General features: G+C 47.7%; 1 protein-coding gene across 8 annotated transcripts in view; it reads left to right on the top strand.

Moving 5' to 3' along the window:
- Window positions 1–21540, top strand: part of LOC142473266 (uncharacterized) — a 111926-nt gene that overhangs the window by 49370 nt on the left and 41016 nt on the right. For 5 of the 8 annotated variants that reach the window (XM_075580465.1, XM_075580462.1, XM_075580461.1 and 2 more), the window contains 5 exons: window positions 1458–1615; window positions 7241–7369; window positions 11568–11610; window positions 13173–13210; window positions 21352–21436. In XM_075580465.1, coding sequence (XP_075436580.1) covers window positions 1458–1615; window positions 7241–7369; window positions 11568–11610; window positions 13173–13210; window positions 21352–21436 — 453 coding nt within the window. Of the gene's footprint in view, window positions 1–1457; window positions 1616–7240; window positions 7370–9621; window positions 9733–11567; window positions 11611–13172; window positions 13212–21351; window positions 21437–21540 lie in introns of those variants that run through there. The other 3 variants (XM_075580463.1, XM_075580464.1, XR_012790018.1) reach the window with 2 other exon arrangements.

The raw sequence follows: 21540 nt of genomic DNA, 5'->3' as shown, positions 1-21540 counted from the left end.
CCAGGACGTGTGTATGTGTCAGGGCGCTTTGGTTAATGACAGGAGAAGTTGCCGGTCCTTTCTGCAGCGGGGGGCTTCTCCCCAGGACGCTGTGTATGTGTCAGGGCGCTTTGGTTAATGGCAGGAGAAGTTGCCGGTCCTTTCTGCAGCGGGGGGCTTCTCCCCAGGACGTGTGTATGTGTCAGGGCGCTTTGGTTAATGACAGGAGAAGTTGCCGGTCCTTTCTGCAGCGGGGGGCTTCTCCCCAGGACGTGTGTATGTGTCAGGGCGCTTTGGTTAATGACAGAAGAAGTTGCCGGTCCTTTCTGCAGCGGGGGGCTTCTCCCCAGGACGTGTGTATGTGTCAGGGCGCTTTGGTTAATGACAGGAGAAGTTGCCGGTCCTTTCTGCAGCTGGGGGCTTCTCCCCAGGACGTGTGTATGTGTCAGGGCGCTTTGGTTAATGACAGGAGAAGTTGCCGGTCCTCTCTGCAGCGGGGGGCTTCTCCCCAGGACGTGTGTATGTGTCAGGGCGCTTTGGTTAATGACAGGAGAAGTTGCCGGTCCTTTCTGCAGCGGGGGGCTTCACCCCAGAACGTTGTATATTTGTCAGGGCGCTTTGGTTAATGACAGGAGAAGTTGCCGGTCCTTTCTGCAGCGGGGGGCTTCTCCCCAGGACGTGTGTATGTGTCAGGGCGCTTTGGTTAATGACAGGAGAAGTTGCCGGTCCTTTCTGCAGCGGGGGGCTTCTCCCCAGGACGTGTGTATGTGTCAGGGCGCTTTGGTTAATGACAGGAGAAGTTGCCGGTCCTTTCTGCAGCGGGGGGCTTCTCCCCAGGACGTGTGTATGTGTCAGGGCGCTTTGGTTAATGACAGGAGAAGTTGCCGGTCCTTTCTGCAGCGGGGGGCTTCTCCCCAGGACGTGTGTATGTGTCAGGGCGCTTTGGTTAATGACAGGAGAAGTTGCCGGTCCTCTCTGCAGCGGGGGGCTTCTCCCCAGGACGTGTGTATGTGTCAGGGCGCTTTGGTTAATGACAGGAGAAGTTGCCGGTCCTTTCTGCAGCGGGGGGCTTCTCCCCAGGACGTGTGTATGTGTCAGGGCGCTTTGGTTAATTGCAGGAGAAGTTGCCGGTCCTTTCTGCAGCGGGGGGCTTCTCCCCAGGACGTGTGTATGTGTCAGGGCGCTTTGGTTAATGACAGGAGAAGTTGCCGGTCCTTTCTGCAGCGGGGGGCTTCTCCCCAGGACGTGTGTATGTGTCAGGGCGCTTTGGTTAATGACAGGAGAAGTTGCCGGTCCTTTCTGCAGCGGGGGGCTTCGCCCCAGAATGTTATATATTTGTCAGGGCGCTTTGGTTACATTAATTGATTCATGATTGGAAACACAGAGAACCCACGAGTGTCTGCGAGTCCTCACACCTGCTTCCATTTACCGCACGGTAACATATCAAAGGGTTAACATGGTGACTGTGTTTCCTCCAGCCCGGGAGAGGAGAGCGTGGTGATTCTGCACTACTTCTCAGCACTCTACCCTGTGACTGCACAACACCTGCAGGACGCTCTAATGCTCCAACATCTCCTGTGCACCAGAGGAGGCCCCCGCTGTGTCACTGCAGCCTTCATCGGAGACTCCTATCAGAGTAAGTCTGGGGAAAGGTTTCTTCTCTCTCTATATTGGGGAGAAGCGTGAGGAATCTTTCATATCTTGTGTTGGATTCTAGATTCATCTTCGAAGCATTTGAAACTTGCAACGGAGCCACAATTTGACTCCTAAAAAGCTAGAAGTACTGTAGCATGTTCTAATGCTCCTGAGACGTTAGAGTAACCCGTCTATACCAGAACCGGACTCCCGTCTCATGAAGACATGAAACCAGGTGGACAATACTGGAGCGCCCAAGAGGCACTGCCTGGGTTTATTCTTATTAGTGGGACACGCAATTGTAAAGCTCGACTTTCTGGGTGAGGATGCAGGAAATCTCTTGGCCAACCCAGGCAAAACATCCCCCTCGTCAAGGATTCTGGGAAAATGGGAAGTTAACTGGAGACAGGTTAATTAACGGTGGGTGGTGATCTGAGCCGTGTATAAATACACATGGGCTTATACAGTACCGTCACAACACTCTTGGACGATAATAACATTATGCTAAAATAACGGGATGTTAATCCTGTGTTAATGACATGTCGTTAATCCTGTGTTAATGACATGTCGTTTGGACGGTGTTTTTGCATATAATTAGCTTTGAGGACTCCTTATTCACTCAGGGAACATAAGGTCCGTTCTTGTTTTAAGTAACATCCCGTTACGAGCCCGGATTTTACGTTGTGGACCTGGCCATAGGGCTCTTTCTTGGTAAAAAAAAAAAGAATGTTTTCTTTACATATAAAAGATAATATATTGTTTAGCAAGGAAGAGGGAAAGAGCTTAAATGAGTCCGACTTGGTCAGAGAAAAATAAAAAAATTATATATTTAAATGGAAATATAAAAAGGTGTGTAACCCCTCGTTATTTCCCTTAGACTGAGTTCTATATGCTAAGGTGGGGCTCGAGTCCTACTCCCCGTTCTGAGCAGTGCTATCCCACTCTGAGCACGTGGCCGGAAGGTCAGAGAATAGGACACTATCTGTCTGGGGTCTTTTTCGTAACCAGAATGTATTTCTTGGAAACGTCTACACACACAGATATCTATAAATAAATAAATACATATAACATACATACAATAAATAAATATATATATATATATAATCCCCAAACGGGAGAATCATCCACATACAGTCACAATACGTATACACACCATTCCCTGAGCGGTTGTGTGTCAGTGTCTCTCCCAAGTCCCCTTTATTCCGGGCTAAGGGGCCAGAGTGAGAGTGCCAGCACGGCGTTGGAGCTCTTATGAAAGTGTATGTTTCTGCAGCAGGACTTCAGTACCCTTTGTGTCCGCGTGCACTCCTGCAGCCACAGCGCTATGTGCACTTGGCTGCAGGAGATTGGGGAGGCGTGGCAGATGGCGTGGCGAACGCATCACGGACACGTCACAGAGCTGGTTCGCCCTCATTGGCTGAATCAGCTCATGTGATACTGCCGTCACGCGACTGCAGCCTGGAAAGACAAATGTACTTGTATCTCCAAACTGCAACAGTGTCGACGCGCTACATCGCCCCCAGTACCTTCAATAACGTGGCATAAGAGAGTCCCGAACATGCACGCATGCGCACACATGTAGCAACGCCCTCACCATGAGCGCAGCCTTAGGCTGCGGTCCCAGTACACCCTGTGCACACGGCGCTGCGTGCGCTGTGCGTGTAAGCACCGCCCCTCAGTGGGGCTGGGCCCAGTACGCACCGTCACGCAGAAGGTGCATCCGCGCCGTGCGGCAGGGTTTTTCCCAACTCAATCAAATTGAGTTTACTCCTAGCGACGGAGGCGTGGCCACGCCCCCACCGGCGGTTCACCCAATGAGGGCGAACCAGCCGCGTGACGTAATGGCCACGCCCCCGCAAATCCCCGACCACGCTCCCCTCTCCCTGTCAGACCGCAGATCGCGGTTAGCGCTGTGACACGCGCCGCCCCCCCCCCCCCGCCGGGCGCGCGTGTCACAGACATTACTGGGACCGCAGCCTTAGCCTGGTAGGCAGCTGATCCAGTCTCAGCGCAGTTGTTTTTCCATTAACATAATTTACATTTTCTTTTCTCTTCTCTACTCCTCTGTCCTCCTCTCCCCCTGTCCTGCTCTCTCCTCCTCTCCCCCTGTCCTGCTCTCTCCTCCTCTCCCCCTGTCCTGCTCTCTCCTCCTCCCCCTGTCCTGCTCTCTCCTCCTCTCCCCCTGTCCTGCTCTCTCCTCCTCTCCCCCTGTCCTGCTCTCTCCTCCTCTCCCCCTGTCCTGCTCTCTCCTCCTCTCCCCCTGTCCTGCTCTCTCCTCCTCTCCCCCTGTCCTGCTCTCTCCTCCTCTCCCCCTGTCCTGCTCTCTCCTCCTCCCCCTGTCCTGCTCTCTCCTCCTCTCCCCCTGTCCTGCTCTCTCCTCCTCTCCCCCTGTCCTGCTCTCTCCTCCTCTCCCCCTGTCCTGCTCTCTCCTCCTCTCCCCCTGTCCTGCTCTCTCCTCCTCTCCCCCTGTCCTGCTCTCTCCTCCTCTCCCCCTGTCCTGCTCTCTCCTCCTCTCCCCCTGTCCTGCTCTCTCCTCCTCTCCCCCTGTCCTGCTCTCTCCTCCTCCCCCTGTCCTGCTCTCTCCTCCTCTCCCCCTGTCCTGCTCTCTCCTCCTCTCCCCCTGTCCTGCTATCTCCTCCTCTCCCCCTGTCCTGCTCTCTCCTCCTCTCCCGCTGTCCTGCTCTCTCCTCCTCTCCCCGTCCTGCTCTCTCCTCCTCTCCCCCTGTCCTGCTCTCTCCTCCTCTCCCCCTGTCCTGCTCTCTCCTCCTCTCCCCCTGTCCTGCTCTCCTCCTCTCCCCCTGTCCTGCTCTCTCCTCCTCTCCCCCTGTCCTGCTCTCCTCCTCTCCCCCTGTCCTGCTCTCTCCTCCTCTCCCTCGGTCCTTCTCTATCATCATGTCTCCCGATCTATCCTCCTCTATCTCTCTCCCCCTCTCTATCCTCCTCCTCTCTCTCTCTCTCTCTTTCTCTCTTCTCCTCTCTATCCTCCTCTCTATCCTCCTCTCCCTCTGTCCCCCTCTATCCTCCTCTCTTTCTGTCCCTCTCTAACCTCCTCTCTCCCTCTGTCCCCCTCTATCCCCCTCTCCCTCTGTCCCCCTCTATCCTCCTCTTTCTCTGTCCCCCTCTATCCTCTCTCTCTCTGTCCCTCTCTATCCTCTCCCTCTGTCCCTCTCTATCCTCTCCCTCTATCCTCCTCTCTCTCTCTCCCTTTGTCCCTCTCTATCCTCTCCCTCTCTGTCCCCCTCTATCCTCTCTCCCTCTGTCCCTCTCTATCCCCCTCTCCCTCTGTCCCTCTCTCTCCTCCTCTCCCCCTGTCCTTCTCTATCCTCCTCTCTCCCTCTGCTCCTCTCTATCCTCCTCTCCCTCTGTCCCCCTCTATCCTCTCCCCCTGTCCCTCTCTATCCTCCTCTCTCTCCCTCTCTATCCTCTCTCTCTGTCCCTCTCTATCCTCTCCCTCTGTCCCTCTCTATCCTCTCCCTCTGTCCCTCTCTATCCTCCTCTCTCTCTCTCTGTCCCCCTCTATCCTCCCCTTCTGTCCCCTCTATCCCGCTCTCTCTCTGTTCCCCTCTATCCTCCTCCTCTCTCTCTCTCTCTTTCTCTCTTCTCCTCTCTATCCTCCTCTCCCTCTGTCCCCCTCTATCCTCCTCTCTTTCTGTCCCTCTCTAACCTCCTCTCTCCCTCTGTCCCCCTCTATCCCCCTCTCCCTCTGTCCCCCTCTTTCTCTGTCCCCCTCTATCCTCTCTCTCTCTGTCCCTCTCTATCCTCTCCCTCTGTCCCTCTCTATCCTCTCCCTCTATCCTCCTCTCTCTCTCTCCCTTTGTCCCTCTCTATCCTCTCCCTCTCTGTCCCCCTCTATCCTCTCTCCCTCTGTCCCTCTCTATCCCCCTCTTTCTCTGTCCCTCTCTATCCTCTCCCTCTGTCCCTCTCTATCCCCTCTCCCTCTGTCCCTCTCTCTCCTCCTCTCCCCGTCCCTCTCTATCCTCCTCTCTCCCTCTGCTCCTCTCTATCCTCCTCTCCCTCTGTCCCCCTCTATCCTCTCCCCCTGTCCCTCTCTATCCTCCTCTCTCTCCCTCTGTCCCTCTCTATCCTCTCTCTCTGTCCCTCTCTATCCTCTCCCTCTGTCCCTCTCTATCCTCTCCCTCTGTCCCTCTCTATCCTCCTCTCTCTCTCTCTGTCCCCCTCTATCCTCCCCTTCTGTCCCCCTCTATCCCGCTCTCTCTCTGTCCCCCTCTATCCTCCCCCTCTCTCTCCCTCTATCCCCCTCTCTCTCTGTCCCTCTCTATCCTCTCCCTCTGTCCCTCTCTATCCCCCTCTCCCTCTGTCCCTCTCTATCCCCCTCTCCCTCTGTCCCTCTCTATCCTCCTCTCCCCCTGTTCCTCTCTATCCTCCTCTCTCCCTCTGCTCCTCTCTATCCTCCTCTCCCTCTGTCCCCCTCTATCCTCTCCCCCTGTCCCTCTCTATCCTCCTCTCCCTCTGTCCCCCTCTATCCTCTCCCTCTGTCCCCCTCTATCCTCCTCTCCCTCTGTCCCTCTCTATCCTCCTCTCTCTCTTTCCCTCTCTATCCCCCTCTCTCTCTGTCCCCCTCGATCCCCCTCTCTCTCTGTCCCCCTCAATCTCCCTCTCTCTCTCTGTCCCCCTCGATCCCCCTCTCTCTCTGTCCCCCTCGATCCCCCCTCTCTCTGTCCCCCTCGATCCCCCCTCTCTCTCTGTCCCCCTCGATCCCCCCTCTCCCTCTGTCCCCCTCGATCCCCCCTCTCTCTCTGTCCCCCTCGATCCCCCCCTCTCTCGCTGTCCCCCTCGATCCCCCCTCTCTCTCTGTCCCCCTCGATCCCCCCCTCTCTCTCTGTCCCCTGTGATCCCCCTCTCTCTCTGTCCCCCTCGATCCCCCCCTCTCTCTCTGTCCCCCTCGATCCCCCCCTCTCTCTCTGTCCCCCTCGATCCCCCTCTCTCTCTGTCTCCCTCGATCCCCCTCTCTCTCTCTGTCCCCCTCAATCCCCCTCTCTCTCTGTCCCCCTCGATCCCCCCCTCTCTCTCTGTCCCCCTCGATCCCCCCCTCTCTCTCTGTCCCCCTTGATCCCCCCTCTCTCTCTGTCCCCCTCGATCCCCCCTCTCTCGCTGTTCCCCTCGATCCCCCCCTTTCTCTCTGTCCCCCTCGATTCCCCCCTCTCTCTGTCCCCCTCGATCCCCCCCTCTCTCTCTGTCCCCCTCGATCCCCCCCTCTCTCTCTGTCCCCCTCGATCCCCCCCTCTCTCCTGCTCTATCCTCCTCTCTTTCTGTCTTTCTCTCTCTCTCTCTCTCTCTCTCTCTCTCCCTCCTCCTCTCTCTGTCTGTCCCTCTCTATCCTCCTCTCTCTCTCTCTCTGCCCTTCTCTGTCCCTCTCTATCATCCTCCTCTCTCCCTGTCCCTCTCTATCATCGTCTTTCTCTGCCCTCATCTCTCTTTCTCTGCCCTCCTCTCTTTCTCTGCCCTCCTCTCTTTCTCTGCCCTCCTCTCTCTTTCTCTGCCCTCCTCTCTCTCTCTGTCCCCCTCTCTCTCTCTCTCTCTCCTGTTCTCTCCTGTCTTGCTGTCCTGCTCTCTCCTTCTCTTTCCCTCTCCATTTCTCTCCCCTCTCTCCCTGCCCTGCTCCCAGGTCTGAGTCTCTGTAATTTTGAGATGTGTGACTCCTCCTCCAGCGCCTGTCTATGTCAGGATGGTTTGGTGACATGTGACTGCCGGCCAGGTTATTATAAGTTGCACGCTGACGATCGCTCCTGCAGAGGTGAGTTGTGAACATCATGAGCCAGTTGACATAAATATTGAAACACTCGCTCACATCTCAGTGAGAGCGTAGATCAGTACCTTGGGCCGTGATACATGTCATCCTGATGCGCTGCAGATTATGGGGTTTCCGTATCTTCATTCCCACCTGATGAAGGGAGGGAAACCCCATGAAACCTTGTGTGCCGACGCACATTGTTGTTCTGAATGATACCGTCAATAAATGACCAGAACCTTCCATGGTACAGGGCAGGGGAAGGACAGCGAGTCCGGTGTACATTTATCATTAGTTGTGATGCATTTTAACGGACTGATGGATCATGAATCCGATGACGGTATATACAGGGATTTCACACCCGCTCTGGTCCCGGCTCCATGTGTGATCTACAGCTGCACACACGCAATTCAGCCTACATCCCCGAAGGCATGAGTAAGAGAGGAGGTGCATTCTGCAGGGTCTCCGCAAGGGGAGAATACGTTACCAGGCGTTTAGCAGAGGCGTTTTATGAATAAGGGACTCATTATTTAATTTAAAGCCATTTTTCAGTCTACAATCCCCAATTCTCATTTCTTTGGCTCTCGCCGGCTCTGATTACCAGGGACAGGCTCAGACAGTTCTGGTTTTGTTACGCTTATCCCAAAAGACTGTAAGACTGAAAGTGTTGTGAGAACATGATCTGTAAACCAACATTTTTCATTCTGTGTCATGATCTGGACCCTCAGCCAACCCTGAGCCCATCCCGAGCTCACCCCGAGCTCACCCCGAGCCCATCCCGAGCTCACCCCGAGCTCACCCCGAGCCCATCCCGAGCCCATCCCGAGCTCACCGCGAGCCCATCCCGAGCCCATCCCGAGCTCACTCCGAGCCCATCCCGAGCCCACCCCGAGCTCACACCGAGCTCATCCCGAGCCCATCCCGAGCTCACCCCGAGCCCATCCCGAGCTCACCCCGAGCCCATCCCGAGCTCACCCCGAGCCCACCCCGAGCTCATCCCGAGCCCATCCCGAGCTCACCCTGAGCCCATCCCGAGCCCATCCCGAGCTCACCCTGAGCCCATCCCGAGCTCACCCCGAGCCCATCCCGAGCCTATCCCGAGCTCACCCGAGCCCATCCCGAGCTCATCCCGAGCCCATCCCGAGCTCACCCCGAGCCCATCCCGAGCTCACCCCGAGCCCATCCCGAGCTCACCCCGAGCCCATCCCGAGCTCACCCCGAGCCCATCCCGAGCTCACCCCGAGCTCACCTCAAGCCCATCCCAAGCCCATCCCGAGCTCACCCCGAGCCCATCCCGAGCTCACCCCGAGTCCACCCCGAGTCCACCCCGAGCTCACCCCGAGCCCATCCCGAGCTCACCCCGAGCCCATCCCGAGCTCACCCCAAGCCAGCCTATATAGCTTCCCGCTCCACAGCTGAAGGTCTCAGTCAGACCTGCCAGTCCTTCTTTGTATCGTCACTCCTCAAAGCAACGGACAATGGAAACTGCACTGACCATTAAACTGGGCATCAATAGCAGTCACATTCTGTCTCTGAACCATTAGAGAATAAGTCATATAGTTTCACTATTGGGGCAACGTAAGAGATGTGTGCAGAGGTACACTCATGGAGACCGATTTGGGTGAAATAAAAACCTGGCTTTATTGAGCCTGTCCCTTTAAACACTGTACAGCATTAAAAAAAACTAAATAAAATAGCACCTACTCCACTTTGGAGTCTAAATAGACAGTATATGCCCTAACTATCTGTGACTGGCTGGATAAGCCAGTTTCCTGTCCAAAACACATATATTGCTCCCTGATAAATATGTTATAAGTAAGTCTTATCTGAATATGCTGGTCCGGCGTCTCCGGTTTCTCCAGATGCAGACATTTTAGTCCTGCTGCTCCCAAGAAGTCTCTTGTCAGCACACGGCCCTGGTGTGTGCTTCAAGGCTCTCTCCTCTGTCTTTGCTCTCCTTTTTCAGCACCCTTGTGTGCTTAGGAGTCTCTGCACTGTGTCAGTACAGTTGTGTGCTAAGGAATCTCTCCTGTCAGTTTCTCACAGGAGGCTTTTCTAGAGCTCTGATTAGCCAGGTGGAGTTTGGTTAATTGGCTGGCTGCAATTAACCAGCTCCCTGCTGGATTCCTCAGAGTATTCAGAGGTAGTTTTATTTAAACAGGGATAAGTCCCGGTTACAGGCACGGTTAGAGAATACTGTAATATAGTATCACTATTGGGGCACGGTTAGTAGATTGTGCGTTTCCTGTCGTTTATAGTTTTGAGGATTGCCCATGATGATTTTGCTGTAAGGAGCGTGGTCCTCCGTTCTTCTCCTCTCTTTGAAGCGTCCCATAGGGAAATCCATTGACGCCAGTGGGATGCAGCTGGTAATTTGTGTGGTTAATTATTTAATGTTTTATTTCCTAATAACCTGTTTATTTCATGTTTCCACACTTCTCATGTATCATGGGGCAGTTTGTGCTTCTAGTGTCAAAGGCCTCCCGGCTACTAAAGGACTTCTACCTCTAGATGGGCGAAATTTCCACCCAGATCCAACGTGGATTGGCCACTCCCTTTCAGCCGCGGATTTTCACAGAATCGTCTCAAAAAGGCAGATTCAAGTAAAAATCCGTCCGGCAGATTGCAGGATGATGATGAGGAGGAGGAGGAAGAGGAGTTGCAATTTAGTAATATCTTCACTTGTGCATATATATCCCCTCAAACCTCCCTCCAAATAAATTAGGGAGATGTCTGTGCTGAAAAAGGATCTACCCTGGGAGATATGCAAATTATATTTAAATGAGTCACATACCACACTCCCTAAAAGGCTGTCCATAACCACTATATAGAGTTGACAATCTTAAGGCATCTGGAATTGTGTCAGACCCAACAGGATTAGAGCCCACAGCCTCGGATACTCTGGGCAGCAGCTCTAGCAGTGTGGACTAAACCAGCTGATGGCATCACAGTCACTGTCACACCATATCTCCAAGGAAAATCTATGTTTTGGAACTTTGATAAGGATTGTAACCTTGAAAGGAATTCAAGCACACAGTAATAATAATATGTACGGAGGGCTCTGAGTTACCGAGGCCAGGCGAGGTTAAATATAACGTGTTTTCTGACGTGCACAAGTAAAAACAAGGGGAAGAGAGAAAATAATATAACAAAGTGACCTGGTGACTTGAGTTAGGACTTCTAATATTATACAGAATAAAAACAGTGGGCCATATTTACTAAGTGGTGCTCTGCTTAGTAAAGCAGAACCATTCAGTGCTAGAATAGATTACAGCCTATTCAAATGAAAGGACAGTAAGGCGTCTTCCCACGCCAGAAGGTGTCTCATGGCAGAAGACTGCTTATTAGGTAAGCTTCTCTATCCCAGAGGAGGGTGAAGTGCTTTGTACAGGTATGAGCACTCGGTGAGAAGGAGAGCTGTGTTACTGTGACAGTGGTGCAAGCCACAGTATCAGCTGATTTTGCCCACACTGCTAGAGCTGTTGTTCTGAATAACAGAGGTTGTGGGTTCTAATCCTGTTGGGTCTGACACCCTTCCAGTCACTGGGTGCCTTAGGCTGGTCAACTCTATGTAGTTGTTATGGACAGCCTTTTAGGAAGTATGGGATGTGATTTTTTTAAATATACTTTGCATATCACCCAGGGTACCTCAGGTATGCTTCTTTATCAGCACAGGCATCGCTCCCTAATTTATTTGGGTGACCGCCCTCCACCTCCTTCTTTCAGGTATTCAAATCTAACTTCAGATTCTTAAAAATCCGACCGGATTGGATCCAAAGCCAGACTTTGGGGTATCTTCTTGCATTTTTTTAGTTCCACAAATGGGTTTTGGTGCGCGGATTGGATTTGGTACAACAACAAAAAAAACCCAAGGAGGATCCGCTGATCGGATTTGAACGGTTCTCTCATCCGTACGTGTAACACACACATTACTTAGCATGTTATCATATTACTGTGCAATGCATTGCAGGTCCGCCTGGAAGTGCAGGGGTTAATCTGAATGATGAATGGATTTATAGAAATAGGAAATTATTATTTATTTAATATATTCTGCAGCACAGTACAAGAAGGGCAGGAACCTACAACAACAACACACGGGCACAGTACTAAGATACTAAACTAGCACAGGTTGATACTCTGCAGTCATGTGGACACCTTGGTGTTGTTGGGCTCTTGGGTTCATGTGTTTCTGTTATTTTTCCAGCTTGTGACACTGGATTCCAGCTGAAGGAGAACCGCTGCCTGAGGTTTGTAGTAACCGCGTCACGTCATTACAGGGGGGTGTTATTCCTTACCCGACTCCGTGCCCCCATGTTATTATCCAAACAGAACGAGGCACAGGTGGTCTGGGGACATGAGCTGCAGATTGCATCAGGGTGACTCCCCAATAACGGGTATAACTAGTTTTAGCGCTCGGCACCATGTGTGCCCTACAATACGTACCATGCTCGCTTGTCCAGATTCTCACTTCTGCTGCAGATTTCTAGACAAGAACGTTTTCGCCACCTCAGACCTGGCGGATTTTTTGACGCCGAGATAAAAAGGGCAACGCAGAGGTGCAGAATTTGCTACATCTCATTATAATCTGTGCCTCATGTAACTCCTTCGCCAAATCACAAACTGAGGCAACAAGAGACATTGGTATGTGTATCTGTGTCACGCTCATTTCCCATGTTACTCTCCCGGTGATCGCACAGGTACAACAAGGGGACCTGAGAGAGCGAAAAAAGCTCAATGTACCACAAATAATTGCAATCCATCCATAACATCACAATATGTGACAGTGTTAAAAGGATTACACAAATAGTAACAATCGCGTGACCCACACGTGCAGCTGCAGTCGGATAAAAACAACTCAAAATAACAATTTATGTATCTGAGATTTGACACAAAATACTACGAGATCCATTGTGAAACCCAGAGACGAGTAGTCCCAAACCAGTGCTGCCCGGCTGGAGCAGAATCCCGGGGTCCTTAACCACAATAAAAAGTCCATATGTTCAGTACCCTATAGATAATAAAGGATGAGGCACAGGGGAGAGAGAAGTAAATTATACATATGAACCTGGTTATTTTGAGCAGTGTTCCCCCAATGAATAATGATGACCCTGCAGTAGCACTTGAAGAAAGCGAGGGTCTGAGCAACACACACTGAGCATGATATGGGAGTATAGACAAAGGAAGTCAAAGTCCAGTGAAGACTCAGGGCGACCCGAGCAGCCGCTCCCTCCCCGATCCCTCACAGTGATAGCCCCAACCAGGCAGACATCAGCAAGTAGAAAAGATGAATGTCGCAATGGCCGTACTCACTGCACCTGACCTAGGAAAAAAACGTGGCCGGCCGTCTCCGTGGACAATGTAGAGGATAGGTGACCTGCAGAACAGGAACATGGAGAGCACCGCTCCGATATAAAAAAACAGGGATCCAGACAGAATTTGCTGATGAATAGGGGTATTATTCACCAAACGGAGCCACTAGCAACATTGAGTTGCACAATGGTAATCCTCCAACGCGTTTCACGCATTAAGCGCTTTGTTACGTGAGCCGCAAAGAGGATCTATTCCTGGATAGGTCAAGTCCAATGGTGACACCACATGTGAATAAAAATAAGCCAATATACAATGTTATAAATGATCACAAGGAGCAGACGTGGATTCAGAGCCGTGTCACTAAGTTGTGCGGGAGGGCGTCTTATCTCACCAGGTCCGTGCTTTGTACATTTGGATCACTGGGTATTCTGCACTTCTGGGACCGATTTCTCCATAGGAAGCGGAAATGTGACTCAGAAAATCCCTTTCTGTTTTCTAGGTGTCCTTTTGGATTTAGCGGTTTCAACTGTGATGAACGTAAGTAAAGATACTCTGTAGCTAGTAAAGATACTCTAACTAGTAAAGATACTCTGTAATTAGTAAAGATATTCAGTAACTAGCAAAGATACTCTGTAACTAGTAAAGATACACTATAACTATTAAAGATACTGTGTAACTATTAAAGATACTCTGTAACTAGTAAACATACACCATAACTATTAAAGATACTGTGTAACTATTAAAGATACTCTGTAACTAGTAAACATACACTGTAACTATTAAAGATACTCTGTAACTAGTAAACATACACTGTAACTATTAAAGATACTCTGTAACTAGTAAACATACACTGTGACTATTAAAGATACTCTGCAACTAGTAAAGATATTCAGTAACTAGCAAAGATACTCTGTAACTAGTAAAGTTATTCAGTAACTAGCAAAGATACTCTGTAACTAGTAAACATACACTGTAACTATTAAAGATACTCTGTAACTAGTAAACATACACTGTAACTATTAAAGATACTCTGTAACTAGTAAACATACACTGTGACTATAAAAGATACTCTGTAACTAGTAAAGATATTCAGTAACTAGCAAAGATACTCTGTAACTAGTAAATATATTCAGTAACTAGCAAAGATACTCTGTAACTAGTAAAGATATTCAGTAACTAGCAAAGATACTCTGTAACTAGTAAACATACACTGTAACTATTAAAGATACTCTGTAACTAGTAAACATACACTGTGACTATTAAAGATACTCTGTAACTAGTAAAGATATTCAGTAACTAGCAAAGATACTCTGTAACTAGTAAAGTTATTCAGTAACTAGCAAAGATACTCTGTAACTAGTAAAGATATTCAGTACCTAGCAAAGATACTCTGTAACTAGTAAACATACACTGTAACTATTACAGATACTCTGTAACTAGTAAACATACACTGTGACTATTAAAGATACTCTGTAACTAGTAAAGATATTCAGTACCTAGCAAAGATACTCTGTAACTAGTAAACATACACTGTAACTATTAAAGATACTCTGTAACTAGTAAACATACACTGTAACTATTAAAGATACTCTGTAACCAGTAAACATACACTGTGACTATTAAAGATACTCTGTAACTAGTAAAGATATTCAGTACCTAGCAAAGATACTCTGTAACTAGTAAATATACACTGTAACTATTAAAGATACTCTGTAACTAGTAAACATACACTGTGACTATTAAAGATACTCTGTAACTAGTAAAGATATTCAGTAACTAGCAAAGATACTCTGTAACTAGTAAAGATATTCAGTAACTAGCAAAGATACTCTGTAACTAGTAAACATACACTGTAACTATTAAAGATACTCTGTAACTAGTAAACATACACTGTGACTATTAAAGATACTCTGTAACTAGTAAACATCCACTGTGACTATTAAAGATACTCTGTAACTAGTAAAGATATTCAGTAACTAGCAAAGATACTCTAACTAGTAAAGATATTCAGTAACTAGCAAAGATACTCTGTAACTAGTAAACATACACTGTAACTATTAAAGATACTCTGTAACTAGTAAACATACACTGTGACTATTAAAGATACTATGTAACTAGTAAAGATATTCAGTAACTAGCAAAAATACTCTGTAACTAGTAAAGTTATTCAGTAACTAGCAAAGATACTCTGTAACTAGTAAAGATATTCAGTACCTAGCAAAGATACTCTGTAACTAGTAAACATACACTGTAACTATTAAAGATACTCTGTAACTAGTAAACATACACTGTGACTATTAAAGATACTCTGTAACTAGTAAAGATATTCAGTACCTAGCAAAGATACTCTGTAACTAGTAAAGTTATTCAGTAACTAGCAAAGATACTCTGTAACTAGTAAAGATATTCAGTACCTATTAAAGATACTCTGTAACTAGTAAACATACACTGTAACTATTAAAGATACTCTGTAACTAGTAAACATACACTGTAACTATTAAAGATACTCTGTAACTAGTAAACATACACTGTGACTATTAAAGACACTCTGTAACTAGTAAAGATATTCAGTAACTAGCAAAGATACTCTGTAACTAGTAAACATACACTGTAACTATTATAGATACTCTGTAACTAGTAAACATACACTGTGACTATTAAAGATACTCTGTAACTAGTAAAGATATTCAGTAACTAGCAAAGATACTCTGTAACTAGTAAACATACACTGTAACTATTAAAGATACTCTGTAACTAGTAAACATACACTGTGACTATTAAAGATACTCTGTAACTAGTAAACATCCACTGTGACTATTAAAGATACTCTGTAACTAGTAAAGATATTCAGTAACTAGCAAAGATACTCTGTAACTAGTAAAGATATTCAGTAACTAGCAAAGATACTCTGTAACTAGTAAACATACACTGTAACTATTAAAGATACTCTGTAACTAGTAAACATACACTGTGACTATTAAAGATACTCTGCAACTAGTAAAGATATTCAGTAACTAGCAAAGATACTCTGTAACTAGTAAACATACACTGTAACTATTAAAGATACTCTGTAACTAGTAAACATACACTGTAACTAGTAAAGATATTCAGTAACTAGCAAAGATACTCTGTAACTAGTAAAGATACTCTGTAACTAGTAAAGATACTCTGTAACTAGTAAACCTACACTGTACCTAGTAAAGATACTCTGTAACTAGTAAAGATACTCTGTAACTAGCAAAGATACTCTGTAACTATGAAAGATACTGTAACTAGCAATGATGTACTGTAACTAGTTAACCTATTCTAACTAGCAAAGATGTACTGTTACTAGTAAATATACTCTGTTACTAGCTAAGACATACTAACTAGTAAAGATGTACTGTAACTAGTAAATATACTCAGTAACTAGCAAAGATGTACTGTTACTAGTAAATATACTCTGTTACTAGCTAAGACATACTAACTAGTAAAGATGTACTGTAACTAGTAAAGATACTCAGTAACTAGCAAAGATGTACTGTAACTAGTAAAGATACTCAGTAACTAGCAAAGATGTACTGTAACTAGTAAAGATACTTAGTAACTAGTCAAAAACAGAAAAGGAAACTCCTGCTCAGCGAGTGTAAAGTATGTTAAAGGGATCAGCGTAGGTGCACACAGGAAGGTACACAAGTAATAAAGGCACACAGGAAGGTACACAAGTAATAAAGGCACACAGGAAGGTACACAAGTAATAAAGGCACACAGGAAGGTACACAAGTAATAAAGGCACACAGGAAGGTACACAAGTAATAAAGGCACACAGGAAGGTACACAAGTAATAAAGGCACACAGGAAGGTACACAAGTAATAAAGGCACACAGGAAGGTACACAAGTAATAAAGGCACACAGGAAGGTACACAAGTAATAAAGGCACACAGGAAGGTACACAAGTAATAAAGGCACACAGGAAGGTACACAAGTAATAAAGGCACACAGGAAGGTACACAAGTAATAAAGGCACACAGGAAGGTACACAAGTAATAAAGGCACACAGGAAGGTACACAAGTAATAAAGGTACACAAGTAATAAAGGCACACAGGAAGGTACACAAGTAATAAAGGCACACAGGAAGGTACACAAGTAATAAAGGCACACAGGAAGGTACACAAGTAATAAAGGCACACAGGAAGGTACACAAGTAATAAAGGCACACAGGAAGGTACACAAGTAATAAAGGCACACAGGAAGGTACACAAGTAATAAAGGCACACAGGAAGGTACACAAGTAATAAAGGCACACAGGAAGGTACACAAGTAATAAAGGCACACAGGAAGGTACACAAGTAATAAAGGCACACAGGAAGGTACACAAGTAATAAAGGCACACAGGAAGGTACACAAGTAATAAAGGCACACAGGAAGGTACACAAGTAATAAAGGCACACAGGAAGGTACACAAGTAATAAAGGCACACAGGAAGGTACACAAGTAATAAAGGCACACAGGAAGGTACACAAGTAATAAAGGTACACAAGTAATAAAGGCACACAGGAAGGTACACAAGTAATAAAGGCACACAGGAAGGTACACAAGTAATAAAGGCACACAGGAAGGTACACAAGTAATAAAGGCACACAGGAAGGTACACAAGTAATAAAGGCACACAGGAAGGTACACAAGTAATAAAGGCACACAGGGCCAGCACTGCTGAATACACTCAAGATCAATTAATATGACATAATATAAAACTCCATTTTATTGTTAAATAGTAAAAATAAATGTGCACAGAAAAACCGACAGACCTATAACATAATGTAAAATAGTCCTGGGTGGGTCTGAGCGATTGGTGGGGGCACCGTGTGGTGGTAACCAGATAACGGTAACACTTGGTGGTGAAGGTATCAGGAGATAAGGGGTTAATTTGTATAGACACCTGCATGGAAGGTAATGACACATCCCTGGGAGGTAGATAACCTGGATACAGAGCGGGACCCTGCACACAGTGTAAGTGGGTCTGTAACATGTGCAGAGTGGGAGGCAGAGTGGGACTCTGCACACAGTGTAAGTGGGTCTGTAACATGTGCAGAGTGGGAGGCAGAGTGGGAGGCAGAGTGGGGGAGAGAGTGGGACCCTGCACACAGTGTAAGTGGGTCTGTAACATATGCAGAGTGGGAGGCAGAGTGGGACTCTGCACACAGTGTAAGTGGGTCTGTAACATGTGCAGAGTGGGAGGCAGAGTGGGAGGCAGAGTGGGGGAGAGAGTGGGACCCTGCACACAGTGTAAGTGGGTCTGTAACATGTGCAGAGTGGGAGGCAGAGTGGGAGGCAGAGTGGGAGGCAGAGTGGGAGGCAGAGTGGGGGAGAGAGTGTGACCCTGCACACAGTGTAAGTGGGTCTGTAACATGTGGTAGGCAGAGTGGGAGGCAGAGTGGGGGAGAGAGTGGGACCCTGCACACAGTGTAAGTGGGTCTGTAACATGTGGGAGGCAGAGTGGGAGGCAGAGTGGGAGGCAGAGTGGGAGACAGAGTGGGAGGCAGAGTGGGGGAGAGAGTGGGACCCTGCACACAGTGTAAGTGGGTCTGTAACATGTGGGACAGAGTGGGGGAGACAGAGTGGGGGAGACAGAGTGGGGGAGACAGAGTGGGGGAGACAGAGTGGGACCCTGCACACAGTGTAAGTGGGTCTGTAACATGTGGGACACAGTGGGGGAGACAGAGTGGGGGAGACAGAGTGGGGGAGACAGAGTGGGGGAGACAAAGTGGGACCCTGCACACAGTGTAAGTGGGTCTGTAACATGTGGGACAGAGTGGGGGAGACAGAGTGGGGGAGACAGAGTGGGGGAGACAGAGTGGGAGAGACAGAGTGGGGGAGACAGAGTGGGGGGGGACAGAGTGGGACCCTGCACACAGTGTAAGTGGGTCTGTAACATGTGGGACAGATTGGGGGAGACAGAGTGGGGGAGACAGAGTGGGAGAGACAGAGTGGGACCCTGCACACAGTGTAAGTGGGTCTGTAACATGGGAGACAGAGTGGGGGAGACAGAGTGGGAGAGACAGAGTGGGGGGGGACAGAGTGGGACCCTGCACACAGTGTAAGTGGGTCTGTAACATGGGAGACAGAGTGGGGGAGACAGAGTGGGAGAGACAGAGTGGGACCCTGCACACAGTGTAAGTGGGTCTGTAACATGTGGGACAGAGTGGGGGAGACAGAGTGGGGCCCTGCACACAGTGTAAGTGGGTTGCAGGGTGGGTACAGAGTGGGATACAGAGCGGGATACTGTTACAGGCACGGTTATATACTGTTTCTAGTAAATATACTCAGTAACTAGCAAAGATATGCTGTAACTAGCAAGGTACTCTGTAACTCGTAAAAAATACTCTGTTATTAGTAAAGATATTATGTAATTAGTAAAGATAAACTGGAACTTGTAAACATACTCCGTAACTAACAGATACTCTTTAACTAGTACAGATGCACTCTATATATTTGCTAGATACAGGGTATATTTAATATATAGAATATATCTACTAGTTACAGAACATAATTAGAGTAACTCTTCCCCCCTCTCCAGTGTTTTTCCTGTATCTGTGGATGTTACTTTGTCTGACAATGAGCCACAGGTCCCCTTGTCTCTGTGTCACTCAGGGTGAGAGTGACAGATTCAATGTGCCATAGGTCCCCTTGTCTCTGTGTCACTCAGGGTGAGAGTGACAGATTCAATGAGCTATATGTCCCTTTTGTATCAATGTCACATCACGTGGGATACCAAATACAGTACATAGCTCATGCAATCACTTGGTGAGGGCTCACTCAGGGAACTCTAACACTATGATACATGAATCATTGTATCCCGCTCTGTATCCCACTCTCTCCCGCTCTGTCTCCCGCTCTGTATCCCACTCTGTATCCCACTCTCTCCCGCTCTGTCTCCCGCTCTGTATCCCACTCTCTCTCCTGCTCTGTCTCCCGCTCTGTCTCCCGCTCTGTCTCCCGCTCTGTCTCCCGCTCTGTCTCCCGCTCTGTCTCCCGCTCTGTCTCCCGCTCTGTCTCCCGCTCTGTCTTCCACTTCATAGTCCACCAGACTACTCCAAAGTCACAGATTTCTCCATTCCTGTATTTTATGTCTTCTGATAAAGCTACTTTGTCTCCAGTTGTGGAACATTTACATGCACCTCCCTCTATTTCTGTCTTGTCTCGCAACGGCACCCGGCAGCTGGAGGGACCATTGGAAATGTAAAGGGCCAGTGAGGTGCAGAGAGATGGAGAGAGGTGGAGGGAGCTATTGTACTAGATTAAGAGAGGTTTAAACCTAGTGACTGGGAGACAGATATGGGAAGCAAAGTTATTTATGTTGAATATATATATATATATTTATTTTCCGTATAAATGATTTTTTTCCAGTTCTCTGTTGTAATACTTCCTATTCCTATGGTTTCATGGGCCAAAGGTATATTCTGTGTTCTATGAACTGTATATTCTCTATTACTATCGAAACCATTGAATAGAAAGCCAAACTCAATGGGACCATTGTTCTCATCTGTCTCCATGTCACCATAACATCATTCAACTCTACAGCAACAGTTCCTCCACCTCTCCCTGGGAGCCTCAGCAGGTGTTAGGAACTACCAATGGATTTGCATCTGGGGACATTCACCTACAGTAGTCTGAATCAGATATATTGGTTGGGGAACACACACATCTGGTTTGACTCTGATGAGAAATGTAGAAAGTTTAAAACCAGAGACAGAACATAAAACACAGACAAAGCTCAGTTTTAGCACATCTCGTGAAACTCATACACGGTACAGTGCCTAAATATATATGTATAAATATCTAATAAGTAAAATTGTCTTTTAGTTTGACATTTTTGGCCAAAATTGTTGTAAGCCCCTGAGCCAACGCCACGGCAGACCACAATTCAGGGGTCCCTAACGCTAATATAAATTCTTAATAACCTGTGTAATAACAGGAAGAATGATTTATAGTAAATCTGTCAATATTAGTTGCAAAGTTCTAAGTCTGATTGAAGCTTTTATTAACCTGTACATTACCAGGAAAAGCACTCTGTATTAGAGATGTCACAGCCAAACTGCAAGCAGGCAAGTTCCCCTGAGTGGAAGATGCTATGGAGTGAGCTCATAACCATTTTAATGTGGGAGGGGGTGAGCTTAAATTAGGAAGGAGGTTGCCACCCTCCAATCAGCCATGACTAGCTGGACAAGAATTGTAAAACATACTGGACACCTAACAAGCTCCTATTGAACACCCAAAATAACCACAACATATATATAAGCATATGAGTGTCACAGAGGAGTGCTACTGAGCATGGCAATATATATTTAAAACCAGAGACAGAACATAAAACACAGACAAAGCTCAGTTTTTAGCACATCCAGTGAGACTCATACACGGTACAGTGCCTAAATATATATGTATAAATATCTAATAAGTAAAATGGTCTTTTAGTTTGACATTTTTGGCCAAAATTGTTGTAAGCCCCTGAGCCAACGCCACGGCAGATCATATCAGGGATCCCTAAATGTATCAGGGGTCCCTAAATGAGAAATATAGAAAGCACTGATTTGTAGCATTCATATTCCATCGTCCCCCTGCGAGAGGAGGCACAGACCCCCTCGGGGCACAGGTCCTCCTCACCGGTCGCTATATTACTCGGCCTTTGTCCTCTGTTAGCCTTCTTGCTGACGGTGGTGGTGGAGTCCTTCATTAGCTGCGTCCTTCTGATCTTATTCATCACTCTGCTCATCTTCTACTTCAGGTAAGTGTCTCCAGACTCTCCCACCAGCTGCAGTCCATCCGGTGGCAGTGTTGGGAAGAGGGGAAAGTCCTGCTCAGGACTGATCTGCCTGTTTGCGTTTGCTG

This window comes from Ascaphus truei (genome assembly GCF_040206685.1).
Source record: "Ascaphus truei isolate aAscTru1 chromosome 2 unlocalized genomic scaffold, aAscTru1.hap1 SUPER_2_unloc_2, whole genome shotgun sequence".
Classification (NCBI taxonomy): Eukaryota; Metazoa; Chordata; class Amphibia; order Anura; family Ascaphidae; genus Ascaphus; species Ascaphus truei.
The sequence above is the reverse complement of the archived record's forward strand: the minus strand, read 5'-3'. Positions and strand labels throughout refer to the sequence as shown.